The following is a 22,187-nucleotide window of genomic DNA, read 5'->3' on the forward strand; positions in this document are numbered from 1 at the left end:
AATTCAGGGAGGTTGCCATAGATTTACATAGCTAGGAAACAGGTAGAGATAAGATGTTGGATGATACACTCAGGATCCAAAAATAGATCCTAGAAAGATGGGCTGAATCTAATAAGAATTGCAGTTGGAGAAATCTAGGGGATATCAGTCATCCAATCCATCCCATTCACTGAACCACCCAGTTGCTCTAAACGAGATCATTATATCCTAAAAATTAGCCCACAGCCACTTTTGGTAACTCCAAACATTGTTTTTCCTTCTGTGCAAGCACCTTTCTACTACTGCTTTCTGGTACAGAGTAGAACACTTTCAAATCCCTTTTCCCTATTGTAACCCTTCAAATACACGAAGACAACTATTATACACACTCCTGTCTTCCATTCATATTAAACAGTCCCCCCAGTTCATTTAATTAGTTCTTGTATGGCATGGTCTTCAATCCCTTCATCATCTTGGTCAAACTCCTTTGGATACGCTTCCATTTGTCAATGTCATTCTTCAAAAATGGGGATATAACATTGCAGATGTGATCTGGTCAGAATAAGGTGTATTGGGTACTTTATAATAAAGCAGTCTAATGTCATATCACCTGTTTCAGCTGCCATGTTACACTGATCTGTATCTGAACTCAGTTGAAATTCCCTTATCCTCTTGATATAAATTGTCTGTGTGTCTCCTGTCCTTTATCCATTCAGCTTATTTTGGGGCCTGAATAAAGGATTTGACACTTATCCTCATTGAATTTCATCTTAAGAGATTTGGTTCATTCCTTACACCTACCAAGAATTTTTTTGGTTCTGTGCCTGTTATACATTTTATTAATTATTTCTTGTATTGTTATGTCATGTGTCATTATATGACTTTTCCAAGGTCACACAATAAGTAGAAGAGTTGGGATTTCAACTCAGGTTCTTTGATTCCAAATACTCCCACTCTTCAATACTAGCACATTGTCTCATGACGAGACACTAGAAACTAGTGTCCCTGTCTCATGACACAGGTGGAAACAAAAACATTTCAAGCCTCAACCTATAACTCATATTTTCAGGCATCATCCAACGAAATTCTAATATTGAATACTGTGGTAATCTCCTTAAACTCTGCAGTGATAGAAACTGGCCTGTACCAATTTGAAAATGAAAAAAAAAGCTATGAAATGGTCCTCTGTTGAAAATGATCATTCATGTTTGCAACTGATTACAAGAATAGATTTGTTGCTTTTATTCTGAGATGTAGTGAGGGTAGCAGAGGGGATGGAGTGATGGTTTTGGAATCAGGAGTTCAAATCCTGCCTCAGAATGCTGTCTCTGTCCCTGGGTAAGTCATTTCCCTTCTCTCAGACTGTTTTCTCATCTATAAATTGTGAAATGCAAAGTGCTTATATAATTGTTAGCTGTTGTTTTTTACAGACTTATCACTCAAAAGAAAATATGCCCAGATACTTTGATAAATGGCAATTGTCTACAATTCTCTGGTGGCTGCCAGATTAAACATTGAAAGTTTAGGGAAAAAAAGGTCCTAAGTGCTGACCTATAATAATATTTACATGGCACTATGTGCTAAGTACTGTGCTTACCACCTGACAATCAGAGGTTAAGTCTTCCCAACTCCAGACTCATTATGGTTATATATGTGGATACACTCTCTCTCTCTCTCTCTCTCTCTCTCTCTCTCTCTCTCTCTCTCTCTCTCTCTCTCTCTCTCTCTCTCTCTCTCTATATATATATATATATATATATATATATATATATATATATCTCTGGCACATCTCATCACATTACTTGGATTTCAGAAGACCAAAGCGTTCCTGTTTATAACACTGGATCATCTCCTACTCTGATGTCTCATCAAGGTAAGCAGGTAACCCAGGGTTCTTGAAAGTTATGCCAATAGAGCATTACCTCTGGCAGGTACTAAATTAGAAAGGATTTAATTATAGCTCTTTGAGATACTGTTATTATTGGAGTGCCAGCCTAGGTTAATTCAGAGAGGCTTGTCACCAGGTTAACTATAAATTGGTGAATTTTCTTTAAATTGACAGTTCTCAGACACCATCTACTAAAATGTAGAGGGTTTGCAGTCTGCCTTGTTCCAGGGAGTACATATGAATATTTGAAATATTGAATAAATATTCAAGACAGTATTTAAATATGAACACTATCTACTAGAAGGATACATGACTTTTCTTTTGGCAACCAGATAATTCACCTTTTACATGTCAGTTTAAATGCTGATTAGAAAAGGAATGGTGACTAACTTGAATCAACACAAGGCATAATTTAGGAGATGGTTTATTGGTCAGATTTCCTAGTCTAGGCAAAGCTCCACAAAAAGATGACTACTAGTTTGCAATAGGATGAATGTTGCCTTTCATACTTACCATCCATAAAAAAATCTCAAAGACATCATTGAAGGGCAAAAGTTTATAGGCAGTATCATTTCAAGTACCTTTGGCAATAAAATATGTGAGAGAGTGATAGCTATTTTATTTGACTATTTTAAAATATTTTACTCAGAAATATAAAATAGGGTTCTAACATATAATTGTTCTGCCTAGTTGGCCAGAAGTTTCATGGGGCTTGTTGGTAACCTCAGCTGTTCCTTCTAACTGGTGGAAAACATAACTGGTTGAAAACATTTCAAATGGATGTTAATCCAATTTCTCTGCTGGCATGCCATTATTTTGTCGATATGCCAATTTATTGCAGTTATTGAAAAAATATAACAAGAAAAGAGAAGCCTTGCTAATGTCTAAGTATTACTGGTATACTGGTATTTCAGGAAGTTAGTTTTTAAGTTTGCACCAAGGCCTAAGCTAACTCAGCACTTTTAACACCAATTACAGCCTCCTAAGTGTTCCCTCATTCAATTTTGAGTAAAAGGACCCTTAAGTGTTATAAAAAAAAACCCCTCCACACCCCTGCATGACAGTACTTGTATTACTAATATGCATTAAATATCACTGGATATGGAAACAGGTACATGTGCAGTAACTCCATGGCCCAGAGAGTTGTCTGACTGAATGGGCTTTACCACTTTTGTAATAAACTCAGAAGTTTGATAAAACAATGTGCCAGATCTTAGAACCTGACTTCATGGTTTCCAATTGTAACAAAGTTCTTTACTCACAAGGAAATTTTCAGGGTATTCATCAACTTTAACTTTTTCTTTTCTTTCTTCTTGCCACTCTGATTATTAAAATCTGGTCACTCAAAAGCAACTCTTAAAGGCAGTGAAGGTGGAAGAAAGTTGAAAGCAATTGTTAAAATGTAAGTGATCAATCAGGCTAGCTGTGAGCATCTGAACCCCATGTTTCATTTCTGTAATTGACAGCCAAGAGCTGGCTTCTAGGAGATAAAACATGTCTTGATTTATTGGGAAGCTGAGGGATAGAAAGGGAACAAAAACTTGAAAGGCATTTCTGCAAGCCCCCTCTAAACAGGGACTTAAATGAAACAATTAAGGCTAAGGAGTCACCAAAACTTTAAAATGCCAGAATTCTGTAGTTTCGTTGCGATTCTTCTATCTTCTACCTTCTGCCTTGCCTGCTACGATCCAAATCCCTCTATGCCTTCATTCCTGTGGCCGGCACTGAACACCAACAAATACATCATATAGGCAAACAGTCTTTTCACATCAAGCAGGATTTTTTTCCCCTATCACATTTTACTCTGAAGTTGGGGGAATTGGGGAATTACGGCTCATGAAATATATTTGATTCACATTCTCAATCTATGACTGTTAGTTCAGTTGGTAAGAACACATAGCAGAAATGGGTCTGTTGGCTTTATTAGTTCTCCAATACAGACTGCAACTTTTAAGAGATAGTAAGTGTATATTGCTAATTCCAGAAAACTGCAAGTCAGAGACCCTATTTCTTAAAAGAACTCTGAGCTCTTATTCTACTAATGGTAGGACTGGCGTTTTATCATTACCAAAAGAAAACAGCTAATATTGATACTGACATCAATGAAAATAAATATTACAGCATATGTGGAAGCAAGCATTGTAAAAAATAAAACTCAGAAATTTCCCACGATTGGGCTAGAGTTTAATGAAATTTACCACTGTGACAAAGTAACCATATTTGTAAGAAAAAATTATCTTTTATTGAGCAGTTTTAAGTACTCCGCTTGGTATGATGTTACTTACCCCTTAAAGCACTATGCAAATCTGAGTTATCCTTATTAACAATATGCTCAGGGGACTAAATTCTCATAACAGAATAAAATAAACAGTCATTTTTAAAAAATGAATCATCCTATAACTTGAAGGTACTGTACATGAAGTCTACAGGCCATTTATGAATCCTCCCCTCCCCACCCACCCCCCACCTCTGCCCAGTATTTTCAGGTCATCTAGTGGAATGAAGTTAAACATGAGAGTTGTTCTTATTCTAGAGAAGGGCTTAGGTGAAATTTTAAAAGTTTTGCAATATCTATAATGAGCGATCTGTATTATGGTTTGGTGGAGCGAGCACTGGATTTCAAGTTGGAAGACTTGGCCTTTAGCCCAGGTTTGGCTCCTTTACTAACCTTGTGACCTCTGGGAAATGGTTTTGACTCCCTTTAATTATAGTTTTCTCATGTGTAAATGCAGAGAAAGTCACACCTGCACTACTTGCCTCACACAGGGCTGTTGTGAGGAAAGCACTTCCCCAATTTTGAAAAGTGCTCTAGAATCTGAGGTTTTTCTTTTGTTTTTAATGAAGTTTTAGGGTGATAAGTAAAATCACCTAGTAAAGAATACCATTAAATGTAGCTTTGAATAGACACTGGGGTGAATGTCTTAAAATATCAAATTACATCCTGGTCTAGTGGAAGAGGAGACTTGGGTTCAAATCCCACCTCTGATCAATACTTCCTAGCTGTGTGACCACAGGGGGAGAAATTACATGACCTCTCAGAGCCCTGGTTTCCTAATGAGTAAGATAAAAATACTTGCACCACCTACCCTCACAGGGTTATCATGAGGAAAGTGATTTGTAAACCTTAACACCATAGAAAACACGAATTGTTGTTATTACATCCTTTGAAAGGCTAGAACTGACAGATTTAGAGATACAAAATAAAAATTTAATCCTAATAAGGTAAGATATTTGTTAAAATTGCTTACCACCCAGCTCTGTTAAGTGGATATCAGTTACTGATTTATTGCTTTTAATATGATGAAACAGCAGATTTGACATCTAAGTTAGCAGTATGATACAAGTACATTTTATCTTTAATTGTCTTTGTAGAGTAGGACATGAATGTCTATATAAAAAGAGACTGTAGCAGATGCCTCCTAGAATCAACCAGTTCTTGTAAACATCGTATTTGTGCAGATTTTCATACTTTGATTCCAAAACTGAGAGCAATAAGATTAAAGGCAAATTTAGTAGCCAAAAAAAAGAGTCCAGTTTCACATCCTGCAACATATGGTGTACCTCTCCTCCCTCCAAGGGAAAAAAAAAACCCTCCCCCCAAAAGACAAAAACAAAACAAAAAACCTAGCAGCATATTTTCCAAAAAAAGAGAAAAAAATTACAAAATGTTTCAGTACTCTCTTCCCCTCCCATCAAAAACCAAACAAAAATAAAGTGCAGCACCCATAAAAGTGTCAAGAAAATAGCCAAGTTCTTCCTTTCTTGTAACAAAATAGCACTTGGCCTCAGCAGTCTTAACTGAACTATACAGTGTCCATCATTTTCGGTTCATCATCCTCTTTATGAACCACTGAGTTTAAGCTGCAGAGCGCTGTATTTGTACAATACTGAAGATAATCTGGATTCTGGAACAGAGAAATGGAAGAAAAATATAAGAAATCGGTACTGTGAGAGTTGATGCAATAAGACATTCCAGTATCATTTTGTCTCTTTCAAGAAAAAATAAGCATACAATGATGTCAACTATTCAACAATTTACTATCAGCTGATGCATGTGATCTCAATTCCACAACTTTCAAAAAGAATGCAACAATTTCAGAAATCAATCTTAAATACCTTATTACCTAATTATCTTATAACCTCATAATATTTAAGACTAAATAACAAATAACATAAAACAATTTGAATTGTAGAGAAACATTTAGCATCAGAATTTTGTCTGTTCAAACATTTAAGGTGATATTATTTCTTCCTATTGAGGGCTAATGACCCACACTAAAAACAAAACCAAAAACGTTAATTGAAAGGCAAGTAAAACTCATTTTTGGTTTCTAAAAATTATTTTTACAGAAGGAGAAATATAAAACATTTCACTTATCTACATCAACATTTCAGAATGAAGAACATACTAGTCAAGAAATACAATAGGTTTCATTTCATTGGTCATTTATAAAATGCCTATTCCATGTAAGATGTGTGCTCAAAGGTAACGATTCAGTTTTATAACTACAACTTGAGGAGTATGACAGCTTTCGGGGGAGGGAAAGGAATGGTAGGAAAAGCAGCGTGGGGCCTGTAGAAAAGTGGCACAAAGAGATAGACAATACCACACACTGGGAAGTTCACTAACTTTGGACAAATATACAGCATGATTAGAAATGAACCACATTAGTACACTTATTAAGATGGGTATATTTTAATAGTCATGTGTACTCAGAAATCATTCAGTAAGGGCATGACAAGGAAAGCATAAACGATTACCTCTCCACACCCACCTGTGGTAAGGATTCTAATGCACCTATAGATCCAACACCAATGTGGGGAACATGATTCTGAACCGACATAGGTTGAAAACTCTGTGATTGAGAATAGAGTCTTACTCTTGACTTGAATGCTTCAAGTTCATTTTTGAAGGCTTCGAAATAACCCTCTTCTTCAGCCTGGAAAACAAAAAAAAGTAACCACCAAAATCTATTGAAAAATTTCAAGATTTCTTAATGTCGAGATTGCAAATACAAGTCAGGAATCCTTTAGGTTAGAAAGTCTAGGTGTCATTCAGTCTCTGGATAGAACTGTTTGATTGGAGCATTTGAGTACCTTCCCTTTCATGTTCTACTTTGTAGTAGTTATCTGCGTATACTCTATTACTGCTGCTTGATTATAAAGTTCTCTGAGGGCAGAGACACTTTCATTTTTGTATCCCCAGCTCCAAGTAATAACAAATTCACATTTAAATTATTTTCAGGTTTACAAATACCCTTCTTCAAAACAACCCTGGTAGGGAGGCAATTCAAGTACTATTATCCCCTAGGAGTGAGATATACTCCTAGGGATGAGAATACTTGCCAGAGTCACACAGATAGTAAGTTTCAGAGAATGTGAAACCATGTCTCTTGACTCTAAGTCATGTACACTCTCCATTGCATTAAGCTTCCCTGAGAGACAGGCTTCCTGCAAGAGGAGAGACAACTCCTCTCCCTCAATCAGTGGCTTGGGGATGTCTGGGAGCACTTACTACTCCAATAGCCTTCCTAGACAGTGCCCAGCCATTCTAGGAGTTTTCAAGAGACCAAAAGACTTGAGAAAATCCTCCTTACTCTTCCTCAGCGCATGACGATTGAAAAGTCTGTAGGAGATCTCAAAAGTTGATACTTGGTGGCTTTTCCTCAAGCCCGTTTCCACCACATCCTGTACTCTAAGCCATTGTGAGCAGTCCTTCTTGGTGCTCACAGCCCTAGTAGATGTTTACTGGTTTTTTAATTAAGTCTTCTGTTCTTAATATGGCAATAGTGTGATCTACTCAGAAAGTTATCTTATTTCTTTTCAAGTATAAAATACAACTACATTCAACAGGCTACAGATAAAAACAAAATTTGCTACATCTTTCCCAAATCTGCCTATCTTGGCATGCATATCTTTTTTGGACCCTAAAATTCAGCCTTCACATCCAAAATCATTTCAACCACAAACTCACCTTTACTCTCTTGTGGACTTTCTTGTATTAAAACCTCTTTCCCAAATTTTCTTTCATGTTCTTTATATATTTTTTTCTCTTTAAAAATTGTACTGAAACATTTTCTTCCCTTCTCTGCATCGCTACCACTTAACGACGACGCCTGTCTTCATCTCCTCCCAAAAGAACCCTCCTTTCATCAAAGACACACTAACTTTCTTGTATTTTTTATGTACTTCTGAATGGTGTCTGATGTGTCATGTTTACTTTACAACCACCCCCTGGAGAAAACAAACTATCCTTTGTGAATCCTGCCCATTATCTCTGGGATCCCACTATCTTTCATATTTCCCAGGGTTGAGGTGTATTTTTTCTTTCAACCCTTTAAAGTTACCTACAAAATAGATGTGGGTACATACAAAATCACAGAATTCTAGATCAGTGTTCATCTAAAAAATACTGATACAAAAAAAACAAAAACAAACAATCTCCACTACCATATGTCTACTAAGTGGTCTTTCAGTCTCTACGTGAAGACTAATGTGGAGGGGCTCAGATGCAATCCAGCTCAGACTCTGTCCAGCTGAGGTTGTGTCTGGCCTGCTTGTGAATACAAGTGTTACAAATGCTTAGGCTCCTTAAGAGGCAACCTAATTTGGTGAATCTTTAATAAACTTTGTTTTCTTTGTCTTTAAAAAAAAAAAAAAAAAAAAAAAGACTAATGTGGAGGAAACCACTCGATTCTGAAGCAGCCCCTTCTACTTTTACACAGCAAGAAATTGAGATGTTTTTTCCCTTAAGCCTCAATGTATCTATCTCTTTGCAACTTCCCCTCATTCCTCCTGTCTCTGTCCTCTGAGGCCAAACACAAGAAGCTTTATCTCTTTTTTCATTATGATAATCCTACAAATACTTGGAAATAGGTATCCTAAACCCCCAAAGGAGAGGCAGCTAGAACACCTAATGGATAGTATGGTCTTTAGGATCACAAAGAGTCAAGACACGATTGAACAACCTGCTAAGTCTTCCATAGACAAAGTAACTGCCATTCCCCTTTGTGATCCTCATATGGTATGGACTCAAGGCTTTTCTTATCCTGGACACCCTTTTCTATAGGCTCTCCAGATTTTCAATGTTCTTCCTAAACTGTAGTGTCTAGGACTAACCATCATACTCCAGACACAGTCCGACTAGGGCAGATGACAAGAGAACTCTTACCTCCTTATTCTTGGAAGCCATGGCCTCTCTTAAATAATGGCAAGACGAAATTAGTTTTTGTTGTTGTTGCCATGTCCAGTGCTTAGCATAGTGCCTGGCACGCATCAGGCAATGAAAAATGCTTTTTGATTGTTTGACTATGTCATATGTTGACTCATACTGAACTTGAAGTGGACTGAAACCCTCAGATCTTTTTCAGAAAACAGTTGTCCATTTACCTTATCTGGATCCTTTATTTATGTAAAGATTTTTGAACCCAAGGGGAAAACTTAAATTTCAATGTGCTAGATCCAGCCCAATGTTCTATATAAAACTAAACAAAATTATAAAACCAAACTAGCCAGTAAAAACAAGATATACCTCAATTTAAACTTTCAATCCTTCTATGTTCTATTGAAAAAATCATCCTCAGAACTTGTTAGGGTCACTTCTTCATTAGTTTTTACCCACTTATTACCTATTCCTAGTTATTCTACTAGCTTAAGCACCACACCCTTTTGGGGAAACTCCTGGTACCTCAAAACAGCAAAGTGAATACCTCAAAATTCGGCTGCCTTACCTCTAACAATTTATAGTTTTGGAATTGAGGTTAACTTACTTTTAACTAGTTAAGAAGGGACTAAAATATAACATGCACATCTAGTTAGAAGGAGTAAAATCTATCCACTTGTGAGTCCATGGGCCCTAAGCAAAGAATTCCTGCTCTAGAGTGACAAATAATTTCCTCTATGCGCACAGTATGTCCCCCACTTTCTTTGAGGTCTATAGTTCCCCTCCCTGGGTCTAGCCCCACCATTCTGCTGCAGCACAGAATTCCCTAACTGGCTGACCCTCCCCTTCCTACAGATGAAACTGAGACTTCTCATTTACCTCTCATAAACAGGAAACCCCTGTTTCCATTCTTTCAGGTCCTAGTTAATCAGGTAACTAAAAATAAAAGAAATGTGATCTAGGACTAATTGATAGTGGACAATTATCCTTGGCTCTCCCTACTCCTCAGTAAATTCTTGGTCCTTGAGACATGTCTTAGTCCTCATCTCTGGAGATATGTTTTCTAGACTACAATCTTCACAATAAGAAAAAAAGATCCTTGTTAAATTTGTTCTTACTTTTACGTAGGAATTTTCATTTGGGTGACAATGTGGACAAGCTATGAATTTCCCACCACCAGTTGCTAGTCATTTTGGTTAGTGCCTAAATCCAGAAAATCGTGAAGACCAAGATCAGTTAAGATCTGAATCATCCACATGTCTCAAAACTTGGTTTATGTTTCACAGCACTAACTCAGGGGCTTCCCTTAAATCTGCACAACAACAAGTACAAGGTTCTGGTGGCACATTTCTCTTTACCTTTCCCCTACAGTACCCCTCTCCTGCCCCCAAAAAGAATCCTTTCAACGTCATTGTCACTTAAGATTCCACCCAAGTTTTTGACAGGGTTATCTCAAATGCTACAACCTACTTAATGTTTCCATTTAACTATCTCCTTCAGCTACTTACTTTGGCTTTCTGGAAAAATAAACGAAAACACCCTCGTGGATCCACATTACAGTTTTTGGCCATTTCCATAATAAACTGCATTACGACAGCTTGATGTGCTACTTGTTCCATTAGAGCTCCTTTCTGAAAAGAAATTGATTGAACTTATAAGCAACTCTAAGTGGCATAATGCTTTGCGTCTAGAGGTATTTTAGTCTGTGCCCTTTGTTTGTTACCTATTATATATCTAATATTGTATAATTTTTAAAAGTACCTTAGTTTTTGACCAACAGATCTGTTTATTAACTAAATCAAGTCAGTGATATTGATTTAAATCAATATTTAACTACCGTCTGGATGTAAAAAATTGTTATATATTTATTATATAAATTACAATAAAGGTGATTTTTGAAAAGTCATACCTTTCTAAAGAATATTTTTATTTATCAACTGGAATATGAATGAATCAATTCTCCTTTACAATTATATTTAAATAAATTCTAGAAACATATGTGAGATTTCCAATTTACTGATCATGAGAGTGTCTCTTCAACATAGATGTAAAATTACAAAACCAAAAGTGTTTCCAACTTTCAAGTTACCTTTTCGGCTTCTAGATGAAAACACCACAAGATGAGATACTTAGCAGTTTCTTCACACACAAGGTATGGCTGGTCAGACAAGAATCTCTGACTATCATCCCATCGACTTAGCATACCTGTAAAAAAAATTACAGTGTAAGTGACACACACTTTGTGTCTCTGTGGCATACAATGATATTTAAGAATTATTTCATTTTAAATGGATACAAAATATTACTAGAGAAAACAGAAAATAATTCGGTGGGTAAAAACAACCTAGCCATTAGAATGGCTTATTTTTGTTTGTGCAGGTCAAGGTAACATGTTAATATACACAAAACTCTCTTCAAACAGATGCATATTGCTACACAAATCATTCAACTAGTACAATATATTACATCTCAGATCATTAATCATGTCAAACTAAGTATGATGGAATTAAGAAACATTGTGGAGTAGGAGACTGAACTCTAGACTTCAAGTCAAGAAGACCCTGAGTTCAGATCCTCTCTCATACTCTTAGTAGTTGTGTGACCCTAGGGAAGTCAATTAACCTCTCCATACCTCCATGCCAGTAAAATGAGGGGGTTGGATTCTATGTACCTTAAAGTCCTTTCCAGACCTATAGTTATAATCCTAAGCTATTTCAACCATTTGGAGAGGTTAGGTTTTCCTTGATGTCAAAGTAATAAAACTGTGAACATAAGCAAAGAAGAAATTAAAGTCTCATGGATCTAGATTTGACACTTGTGATACAAGCATCATCACCTCCAGGTTATAAATGGAGAACCTGAGGTTTAGAGACCAAGTGACTTGTTCAGGGTCAAAACTGAGACCTGAACCCATTTCTCTTTGCATGTGAAACCCCTTCAAAGACCTGAGGATAGTTCAATAGTTGAGAATTAAGGATTCAATTAAGTCTTAGTGATGTAGTCTTGGGTTTAAGTCTTGGCTACTTATGTGTGACTTTAGACAAGCCATAACCTCTCCGAGCTTCAGTTTTCTTCTCTGCAAAATAAAATGGGGTGGGGGGAAGGCTTAGCCTACTCGCTCCCCAAGTTTTTCTTATCTCTATATTGCATGGTACTATCTAAAGTTTCAGAGGAAGAAGAAATACTTCTGATAGAAGAGTATCAGGGAAAACTTAATGGAAGAAGAACTTAGGCTGGGGCCTAGATGAACAAGTGATAGGAGATCGGACAAGGAAGCAGAATAAAATTATACAAAAAGCAACATATGTGAGGTCCTAGTCCCAGCCCTGCCATTACCATTAAACAACTGCTTAACTTTGAACAAGTCACCTACTCTCTGGGGAACTCAGTCTACTTACCTATAAAATAGGTCAATAATCTCAGGTTCTTTCAAGGTTCAGAGAAGAAGCATTCAGCAAACTCACCACAAAAAACAACTCAATGAATGTATAAGAGAGAAACCAAATCAGTAAATTTAAGCCCCATCAGTCACATAGTTATGACCTGGGTTTTTGCAGCAAGAATGGCTAATACTTATTGATCAAGGGAACCTCTCCACTATTTGTTGCCCATCCCTCTTATAGTTTCACTATAAGCACCTATTATAGCTGAGCGTTCAAACAGACATTTCAGCATGTCCAAAACTGCATTTGGCATCCTTCTTGCTCCCCCTCCCCCAAACTTCCCCTCTTCTTAGCTTTCCTATTGTCATAAGCACTAAAATTCTTCCAAGTGTCATCCTCTATGCTTCAATTTTTTCATCCTCCATACTGACTCAAGTCCTGCACATTCTACCTTCACATCTCCCCTTCTCTCCTCTGAGACTGCCACCATCTTGGTAGATGTCCCCATCACCTTCCACAGAATACTCCAACTCTGGATGGTCTCCTTGAAGTTACTCCCTATTCCAGTTCATCCTCTACTCAGCTATCAAACTGCTGTTCAGTGCTGATCTTTTCCACCTTACTCCCCTATTCAATAAACCCCAGTGGATTCCTATTACTTCCTTGATCAAATTTAAAATCCAATTTGCCTTTTAAAGTCCTTACTAACCTAGGCTGGGGTGAGGAGAACTATGGCCTTGAGTTCAGCCCTCTGACTGAATCCAAACTTCATGGAATGTGTTCTGTCCTCAAGGTTGCAGGCTCCCCATCCCTGACCCAGCCTCTTGCTACCTTTCCTGTCTTCTTATACCCTACTGCCTTCCACATACCCTACTGCCTTTCATGTGCTCTATGATACAGTGACTTTGCTATTTCTCTCACCGGACACTCCATTTCCTGACAGTGCATTTTCATGGGCTGTCCACCATCCCCGGAATCCTCTCCTTCCTCATCTCAGTCTCCTGACTTCCTTCAACACTCAGCTGAAGTCCCACCTTCTGCAGGAAGACTTTCTCAAATATCTTTAATCTTTGTGCCTTCCCGGAGCTTATCTCCCTTTTATTGTGTATCCAAACTCTCCCCAACCCAATATTGGATTGTAAGCTCCTTGAGGACAGGGACTATTTTTGTTTTCTTTGTATCCTCAGCAATTAGCATAGTGCCTGGCCCACAGTAGGCACTTAATACCTGCTTACTGACTAGATCAAGTGGATTCAAGTCCTACCTTTGATCCCTGCCATAATGACTACTCATTACCAAGTTTATATCAGTGCTCTGAAGTCAAGCAAGAGAAGTATGCTCAGTTTGTAAGTTGTGGGAAAATAATGGTACTAGATCGTAGCTCCCAGCATCTTCAAATGATTTCAATGACTATAAACAATGGCAGGGAGTTTAAATTTTTGGTACTGGCATTCCAATCACTGGTCAAGAGTCAAAGAGCTGCTGTGCCCTGCATTCCATCTCTTGTCTCTGCGACTGTACAAGCAAAGATGGGATCCATCTTCCATCCTCAACTTGCCTCTTAGTATCCTTAGACTCCTTCAAGGCTCATCTCAGGTAGCACTTCCTATGAAAAGTCCCAGTTTATATCATATTTACCTTAAATATTATATTCCCCTATAGAGCGTAAACACCTTCAGGGTAGGAATTCTTTTGTTTTGTCTTTGCATCCCTAGTGCCTACACAGTGCACCTTTCTTATCACAGGAATTTAATAAATGTTTATTAGAACTAATACAGACAACAAGACAAAATAAATTTGATGAATTATTTTTATCTTAACAGTACTGAGGGCAATTGTTTTTCTTGTTTAACTTTTTTTTTTGTTGTTAAATGTTTAATGCATATTAAAAGACATAAACGAAACCATGGGAAAAAAAATTCTACTTAATATGAGATCTATGAACCTCAAAATTTTTTGAAAATCTTATTTCAACATAATTTATTTCCTTTGTAATCCTGTTATTTTATTCATTCAAAAATATTATTCTAGAGGGATCCTTAGATTCCACTAGGCTGGTCCATGACACAAAAAGGAAGAATACAAGGAAGATATAGTATAATTTCTTGGGTAAGAAGAACAGGTGAAAATAAGAGTTTGTTAAAATTGACTGGGGTACTCCCAAATTTCTAGAAAGAATAGTCTGAATTTGCTATCCTCACATTCTCATCACTTGTAATCTGGCTTTTGTCCCAAGCACACGAGTGACCTTCTGACTAAAACCAGTATTCTATTTTTGTCTTCTCCCTTCTATACTTCTCTGTATCATATGACCCCTTTGCCCATTCCCTCTTTCTTGATATTTTCTCTGCTCCTTCAGTTTGTGTAACACTGTACTTTGACAAGACGACTACTTCTGTCTTCTTTGCTGCTTCCTCATCCTATTTCCTCCCATTAAGGATTGATAATGTCTTCCCCCCCCCCATTATACTCTCTCCTTTGGTGATCTTATGTAATCTCATGATTTTAGTCACTTTCTGCACAAACCCCAAATGTTTTTCTACCCGTAATCTCTCCCCAGAGCTCTAGTCCTATATTTCCTTTTTTTTTTAAAGGATTTGCAGGTTAATATTTCTAGAAATGCAACATTGCTCAACAAATACAACTGCCCCGAAATCCTAATGTGGCTTGAATCATCCCGACTCCCTCCCTCCCCCTTACCACACACTGCCCCCCCGCCCCGATATTTGTATTTCTTTCATTCTCTCTAAAATAAGATCACAGAATCTGAAAGCTGCATAGTCCAACTCCTACCTGAAGCATGACACTCATCTTTCCCACCAATCCAACAGAACAGATCTGTGGCAGCTGTTCACATCTGGTATTTTTGGTGCTCAATGAACTAACAGATCTTTATCTTAGTGCCTACTCCAGGCAAGGCACTGTGTTGGTGGTGTAGAAACAATTTCCAATGGGTTCAGAAGGTGAGAAATGAGGGGCTTCTGGGCCCTGGGCAGATTACATAAAGGTAGCCTATGCACCTTAATACTCAACTGCTGGTTCCCTGGCATCTACGGCTGGGTTCCAACACGATGGCCATCTGGCTCTAGGGTAGTTATTGAATTGTTTGATTTATAACCTATTAGATCCCACATTTCCAGAAGAAATGATTTAATGCTGTAATCTGCTGCATCACAGCCTGCCACAGTCATGAAAGAGTGTTTCACTCTTTTTCTTAATCTAGTCTTAAAGGAACTATTGAAGCAACAGAATACATGACTCCCAGCCACAAAGGGCCTTACACATATAGCAGGTGCTTAATGAATCTTTGCTGAACTGAACACTGAATTCTTCCATCATTCACTTTTTCCCCTTAAATTTACAACAGAATTTAACAGCCTTCATAGGTACAAATGTGTCAGGATCGCCAGTCCACTGAGTACAGTCGGACTCTTCATCATTCTACCTGCTTGTTACTCTCTGTTTTTGGGTCCAATCTGATCTCGTTACTCCTCATCATACAGATGAAATAAGCCAGGGTCTCTTTCTCGTTCACCGGGATATTCCAAAAGTGATGGTTGACAGTTTCTGTTACCTGTGCCTTGTTGAATCCTGGTTTGGTCTGCAACTTGTAATGCCTTTTAAATCAACCTCAGGGATGTCTCATGCTCAGGAGAACCTCCACCATCATCACTGGTCTTTGTCTTCCTTTTATTTCACACACTCTGGATGAAATTTTTGTGAAAATCACAGATATAAGGGTGTCTTACACTCCTGTCAATGTCCAGTTGGAGTTTCTTCTGCGAGATGCTCTTCTGGATCCTCTTGCTGAAGGAGGCGTTGCTGGCAGACAGTGCTCCTGTCCTCAATCAGACAGCAGCTCTGGCCATAGCCAGCGCTGGCGCAGCAGTGGGTGCTGGGCCAGGGGCCCTTCCCAGCTGTCCTCCTCCATGCTGAAGTCGTTCATGGCCTGGGCCCAAGCCCTGAGGATGCTCACGGACAGCCCAAGCCCCTGCCCCAGTTGTCCCCCTCAACTCCCCGAGGCAGTCCCCAGACCCACCCCCCGCCTCGAATCTGCAGCCCTCAGAGCCCTACGGTGCCTCTGGTACTATATTTCCAACTGCCAACCATTTATCTCCCCTGGATTCCCTGTTAACACTTCAAACTTGACATGTGCCAATATGAACTAATTACCTTCCTCTTAAAGCTTTCTCACCAACTGTTCAATTTCTTTTGCTGACACCATCATACAAAGTCTGTTACCCAGGCTTTTAACACTGGAATCACCCTTGACTCCTTCCTCCCTTCCCACATATGACTGGCTGCCAACTCCTATTAATTTTAACTTTGAACTATCTCATATTCTCTCCTTCATACTATCACTGTAAATATCCTAGCTGAGGCCTTTACCTCTGAGAATAATATGTTTTAGAGCTAGCAGGACCTCTACAGATCATATAGTCCAATGCCCTTAATTTTATAGCTAAAGAAGTGGAAGCCTAGAGAATTTAAGTGATATATCTAAGATTACAAATACAGGAGTGGCTGAGACAAGATTAAACCCAGGTCTTCTAATTCCTTATTTTCCCCACTATATCATGTTATCTACAATATTACTTTAATACCCTTCTAACTTATCTTCCTGCCTCTGGTCTATACTTTTTCCTACCCGTCCTCCATATTACCGAATATCTAAATAAATCACCCAGCGTATCATTCTGATGTCACTCCTTTGCTTAAAAATTTTCAGTGGCTCACCACTTTTTGAGTAAGGTAAAAACTCTTCCTTCTACTCCACTGATCATATTCTTAGCAGTTTCCTTTGCTACTGCTACCAGAAACCACGATCAAAGGCTTTAATCCTTTTATCTCCTGAACTCCAACACCCCCAGGATTATCTCCCCAAAACCCAGGCAGTCCTTATTTACAAATGCTCAGTGATCACCAGTGCCTACTAGATAAAAGTAAAAGTTCTTTATTCTATACCTTTGCCATCTTCTTGTCAGCTATCTTGCTACCCTTAAGTATCTCTATCCCAAATCTACCTTTTCCAGTTTTGGAACTAAAATCAAATTGTATGTGTTCGTCCTTCGTTGCTGAAGAAGACCATGCCATCAGAGAAATAATGACATGACTTGCACTTGACTTTGTTTTGAGTGAGGGAGGGCTGTGCAGGTCACCAGCCTCACTTTTCCTCCAGAGTCATCTGAATCCAGTGACCAGATATTCATCAGGATGACTGGAGATGGCCCAGGATGAGGCAACTGGGGTTAAGTGACTTGCCCAAGGTCACACAGCTAGTGAGTGTCAAGTGTCTGAGGTGAGATCTGAACTCAGGTCCTCCTGACTCCTGCACTGGTGCTCTATCCACTGCACTACCTAGCTGCCCCCAAATCAAATTAATAGCCTGCTGGTTGGCTTTCCTGCCTAAAATCATTCCCACTACAGCTTCTCCTCTACTCAGTCATCAAGCTGATTTTTTTAAAGTGCAGGTCTGTCACTTTCCTACTGATAAACTCCTGTGTCTCCCTATTTATCTCCAGGATCAAGTATAAAATCCTTTATGCTTAGCTAGCACACAGTAGGATTAAATGCTTGTTGACTTGACCTCTCAATGCCTCAGGCAGACTAAAAATTACAGAATAGGTGCCAATCTACATTGGTAAAAGAAGTTTCATCTTTGGGAATTCCCTATGCCAAGGAAATCAATGATCCAGTCCAAAAAACTTTTCTGTGTGTGTGGTTTCCTCCTTTCCTCTCTATATCCAGTTTAAAGTACCTTCATCAGATTTATGCGGGTCCAGAAAAACCTATTTCTACTAGCTTATCAGGTAATACATTTCTGGTCAAAAGCCAAATGTCCCTCTATTATAGGTTTAATCACATAAGAATTTAATAAAATTATTTTTTACTTTAAAAATATTATTATTGATAGTGAGGGATAGTGGATAGTGACTGATAGGGAAAGGAATGGATAACTGGCCCACAAGCCAACTGACCTGAAGTTAAGTATTCCTTCTGACACACACCAGCTTTGTGACCTTGAGCAAATCACTTAACCTCTCTGTGCTCTAGACAACTCTGTAAGATAATAAATGGTGAGAACAGAAGGAGCTGACTTACATTGGTAAAGGGAATTTCCTCTTCTGTGAGTTCTCTATACCAATGAAATCACAGGTTCAGTCCCTTACATATATGATTACTACCTTTTGTTTTGACATCACTTTCACTTTGGAATAGGCCTCCCTCTCTCTTATCACTTGCAACAAAGAATAAAAAAAAGAGAGGGGAAAAAAGCAGTCCAGCAAAACCAACCAGCACATTAACTGAGGCTGACAGTACATGCAAATACATGAGATGTTCCCTGCAACGAAGGCACTTTTTCTGAACACTTCTCGAGGGCCAAGTTTGGTCATTATAATTACATGGGGTTCAGTTTTGGGGTTTTATGGTCCTTTCCATTTATGTTGCTCTTCTCAATATGTGTGTATGTATATGTATGTGTGTGTGCACATATGTTTTCTAGGTTCTGCTTATTTCAGTTTGCATCAATTCATTTAAGTCTTTCCACATTCTTTCAGAATTCTTTATGTTTGTCATTTCTTTCATTTTAATATTCTAGTCCAACCGAGTTTAGCCATTCCTCAATCAATGGGCACCAATTCTGTTTCTAGTGCTTTCAGGTCACAAGAAATCCTGCTATGATTAGTTTGATGTATATCTGCTGTCTTTGGTTTCCCTGCATGGTATGGATTACAACATGATCTCAGGGTCAAAGAATGTGCATATTTTAGCCCCTTCCTAAGCATAATTCTGAATTTCTAATTTCCTAATCCAGAAAGTTATCCAGAAAGGCCAATGTGAGTTCTTATACATTACGGATGTGTGAACCTGTCTTTCCTTTCACAGCCCTTTCAACATGGCTGTTTCTGACTGGTAGTCTCTAGGGATTTGCTAGGTATGATGTGAATTTCTTTTATTAGAAATTTAAACACTTTTACTTATAGTTGTGAATAATCTACAATTACTGAGAACTGTCTGTTCATATCTTTTGACTACTTAAATTCTGGGGATTGGTTCTTGGGTTTTACACGAAATAACATTTGTAAAGTGCTTTGTAAACCTTAAAGCACTATACAAATACTATTGCTATTATACATTTGTCACTCTAGCTTCTAAATCAGCAGTTTTCTTTGCAAATGTAGTTCTGCCTTATATCCATGCAACTGACAGTAGTGATGGAAACACTACCTCTAAGATAGACTTTAAAGCCATAGCAATGCTTTCTGGCACAGTCATTTGTCTCCTCCTCCACTTCTGCCCACTCTCCCTGGACAAGTTTCTAGTGACTATCACATCTCAGATACTCACCCAAAGTAGGCAGCAAACATCTCTACCGGTCTGTTAGGTTACAAGCAGCTGCTTCAGCAGGAAGTTATTTACTACTAGTACTCAGACCTTTGTCTTCTAAGTAGAAGATATCTTTTCTATTGACACCTGTGATCTACCAAATCTTCCTTGAATTCAAAGAGCTGCTTCCTCTTCACAAAGTTTAGCTCTACCTCTAAGAAGAACAAGGTCATGCCTACTGAAGAGCTTGCTCAGTGCTCCTTTGCTCCATTCTCTGTGTCACATTCACTTATCCTTCAGCTTCTGGTCACAAGTTATGCTGTTTCCTTATTTTTCTTTGCTTTTCCTTCTTTCCTTTCTTCTCTGAGAAGCTGGAGAACAGACAATGCTTTCACCTTTTTCTGCAGCTGGGAGATCTTGTATTTTATTAGTCCTAGCTGTGATTCAGCAATGGCAGAAACAGATGTAGTACATTTTCTGCATGTAGCTACAAAATTCTCCTTTCCCTATATATACTTGCTGAAAGTCCCTTAGTTCTCAGCTGCTCTTGTGGCTAAATATCTGACAAATCGAGGCTCCATTACCATACAGAATGATCTGTTTTGCACTTCTTTAGTGCAACTGTCATTTTAGTACTGTTATCTCATTTTTCATTAGGTCAAGTTCCACAAGGACTATATCTCCCCGGTGAACCTTTACTTAGCTGCTTTTGACTGGCCCTTTGGAGATATCTTTCAAAGCCTCAATGTTCAGTATTTTCCATTCCTCCTACTCCTTGAGAGGGATCAAGTTACCACATGAATAAGCTAATGATGCTGGAAAAACTTGGGATGAACAATAGGTTCTTCCAACACTCACATCAAAAATATGCTCTAACTAGTAATATGTTAAAATCAATGACTAGAAGTCTAATAGAGTTTGCCTATGTAGACTGGTTTCCTATGTATCTGGGATGAAATGTACTCAGACATAGGAAGGGAAAGGAAGATACTCAGAAGCACTTTAAAGTCTATCACCATCGGGGATCCAACCACTTCTATTTTAGAGCAAGATTACTAACTCCAACACAAAAAAACCACCTTGTTGCATTTTATAAGTGACTAAAACAATATCAGAGAACACTGAGGTCAGTAGTTCAGAAGTCAAAGGATACCTGCTTTCACATATTTCACAAGCTAATTTTCTTCCTTTAGTGTAGTCTCCTATTGTGAGTACATACGTTGGAAGTGATTTGATTAACTGTCAAGTTTTATCAATACTATTAAGGCCTCCTTTTATATTATTAGGGCCCTAAAATTCAGTTCCTGAAATAAATAGCATACACTTCTCATTTTTTTATTTTGTTCCTGATTTAAACGAAAACATTAGACAAAAGCAAATTTAATCTTTTATGGAGTTAACGAATTTGGAGGAAATAAATAGAGCTCAAGTCTCATCTACTAACGTAAGAGAAGTATGGTTGAAGTTCTAATCACTCAATACAAGTACTTTTTATAACAAAAGCTCACAGTAAAAACTTTTCAAATTTCTAATCAATCCAAAAGTTCATCAGTACAGCAGAACCAAAAATAACTCCAAGGTCTGTAAGACAAATTTACATCTTTATCTGTTTCATGATGAAAGCAGCAGGGGCTTTTCTTGCCTCTAAATTCTACAGTAAAAGCAGCATTGTACTAAAGCAAGCAAAGCAAGGTGATCCTCTACCATCAATGACTGCATCCATATTCATCATTATATCAAAATCTTGGGAGAAAGATCACTACCATCTCTCAATTCATAGTGAAAATTCTTTCAGTACAAATTCTCTTTTAAACAACAACAAAAACAAGGACAGTATCATATGGACAACAGAATTCAATGATTCATGATCTCAGAGTAGGTATTCTTTCAACAGTACACGTTACAAACTACGCGTGTCTTTTCATTCTACATGATATTTTATGACGTCTTTCAATAAATTCCCTATTGGGAGAACTACCTAAACACACAAGAGATCTTTTGGTTTTTAGTATTTTGTGTTTACCAAAGAAGCAATGGGACTTTCCGTGTATTACACATAGGCTATTTCCCCTACCACTCGGAAATATATCTAATGGAAGGGAGGTAGCACAATAGCTAGAACCATGGGCCTGGAGTCAGGAAGATCTGAGTTCAAATAAGGTCTCAGATGCTTACTAGCTATGTGACCCTGTCACTTAACCTCTGTTTGCCTCAGTCTCCTCAACCGTAAAAATGGAGACAATAGTATCTATCTCCCTAAACAGTTGTAAGGATCAAATGAGATACTTTTGAAACACTTAGCTCAGTGTGGAGCACACAGTGGATACCTAATAAGTGCTTGTTATCTTTCTTTCCTTGTTTCCTATACCACTACTTGTACCCAAGTCATCTTTGCCATAAAGCAATATGAATCTAATCAACAAACAAGCATTTATTAAGTAACTAC

At 38.0% G+C, this 22,187-nt stretch overlaps 1 protein-coding gene and 1 pseudogene across 1 annotated transcript in view; both read right to left on the bottom strand.

Moving 5' to 3' along the window:
- Positions 1-4,086: 4,086 nt before the first annotated feature.
- The window catches only part of CDC37L1 (cell division cycle 37 like 1, HSP90 cochaperone), a 31,303-nt gene continuing 13,202 nt past the window's right edge, over positions 4,087-22,187 (bottom strand). Inside the window, exons 4-7 of the mRNA XM_072597352.1 lie at positions 11,119-11,234; positions 10,538-10,660; positions 6,643-6,807; positions 4,087-5,772 (exon numbers count right to left, since the gene is read on the bottom strand). Coding sequence (XP_072453453.1) covers positions 5,671-5,772; positions 6,643-6,807; positions 10,538-10,660; positions 11,119-11,234 — 506 coding nt within the window. The 3' untranslated portion in view covers positions 4,087-5,670. The remainder of the gene's footprint in view (positions 5,773-6,642; positions 6,808-10,537; positions 10,661-11,118; positions 11,235-22,187) is intronic.
- On the bottom strand, positions 15,749-16,424 carry LOC140496945 (histone deacetylase complex subunit SAP30L pseudogene; annotated as a pseudogene).

The sequence above is a fragment of the Notamacropus eugenii genome, chromosome 1 (assembly GCF_028372415.1).
Source record: "Notamacropus eugenii isolate mMacEug1 chromosome 1, mMacEug1.pri_v2, whole genome shotgun sequence".
Taxonomy (NCBI): domain Eukaryota; kingdom Metazoa; phylum Chordata; class Mammalia; order Diprotodontia; family Macropodidae; genus Notamacropus; species Notamacropus eugenii.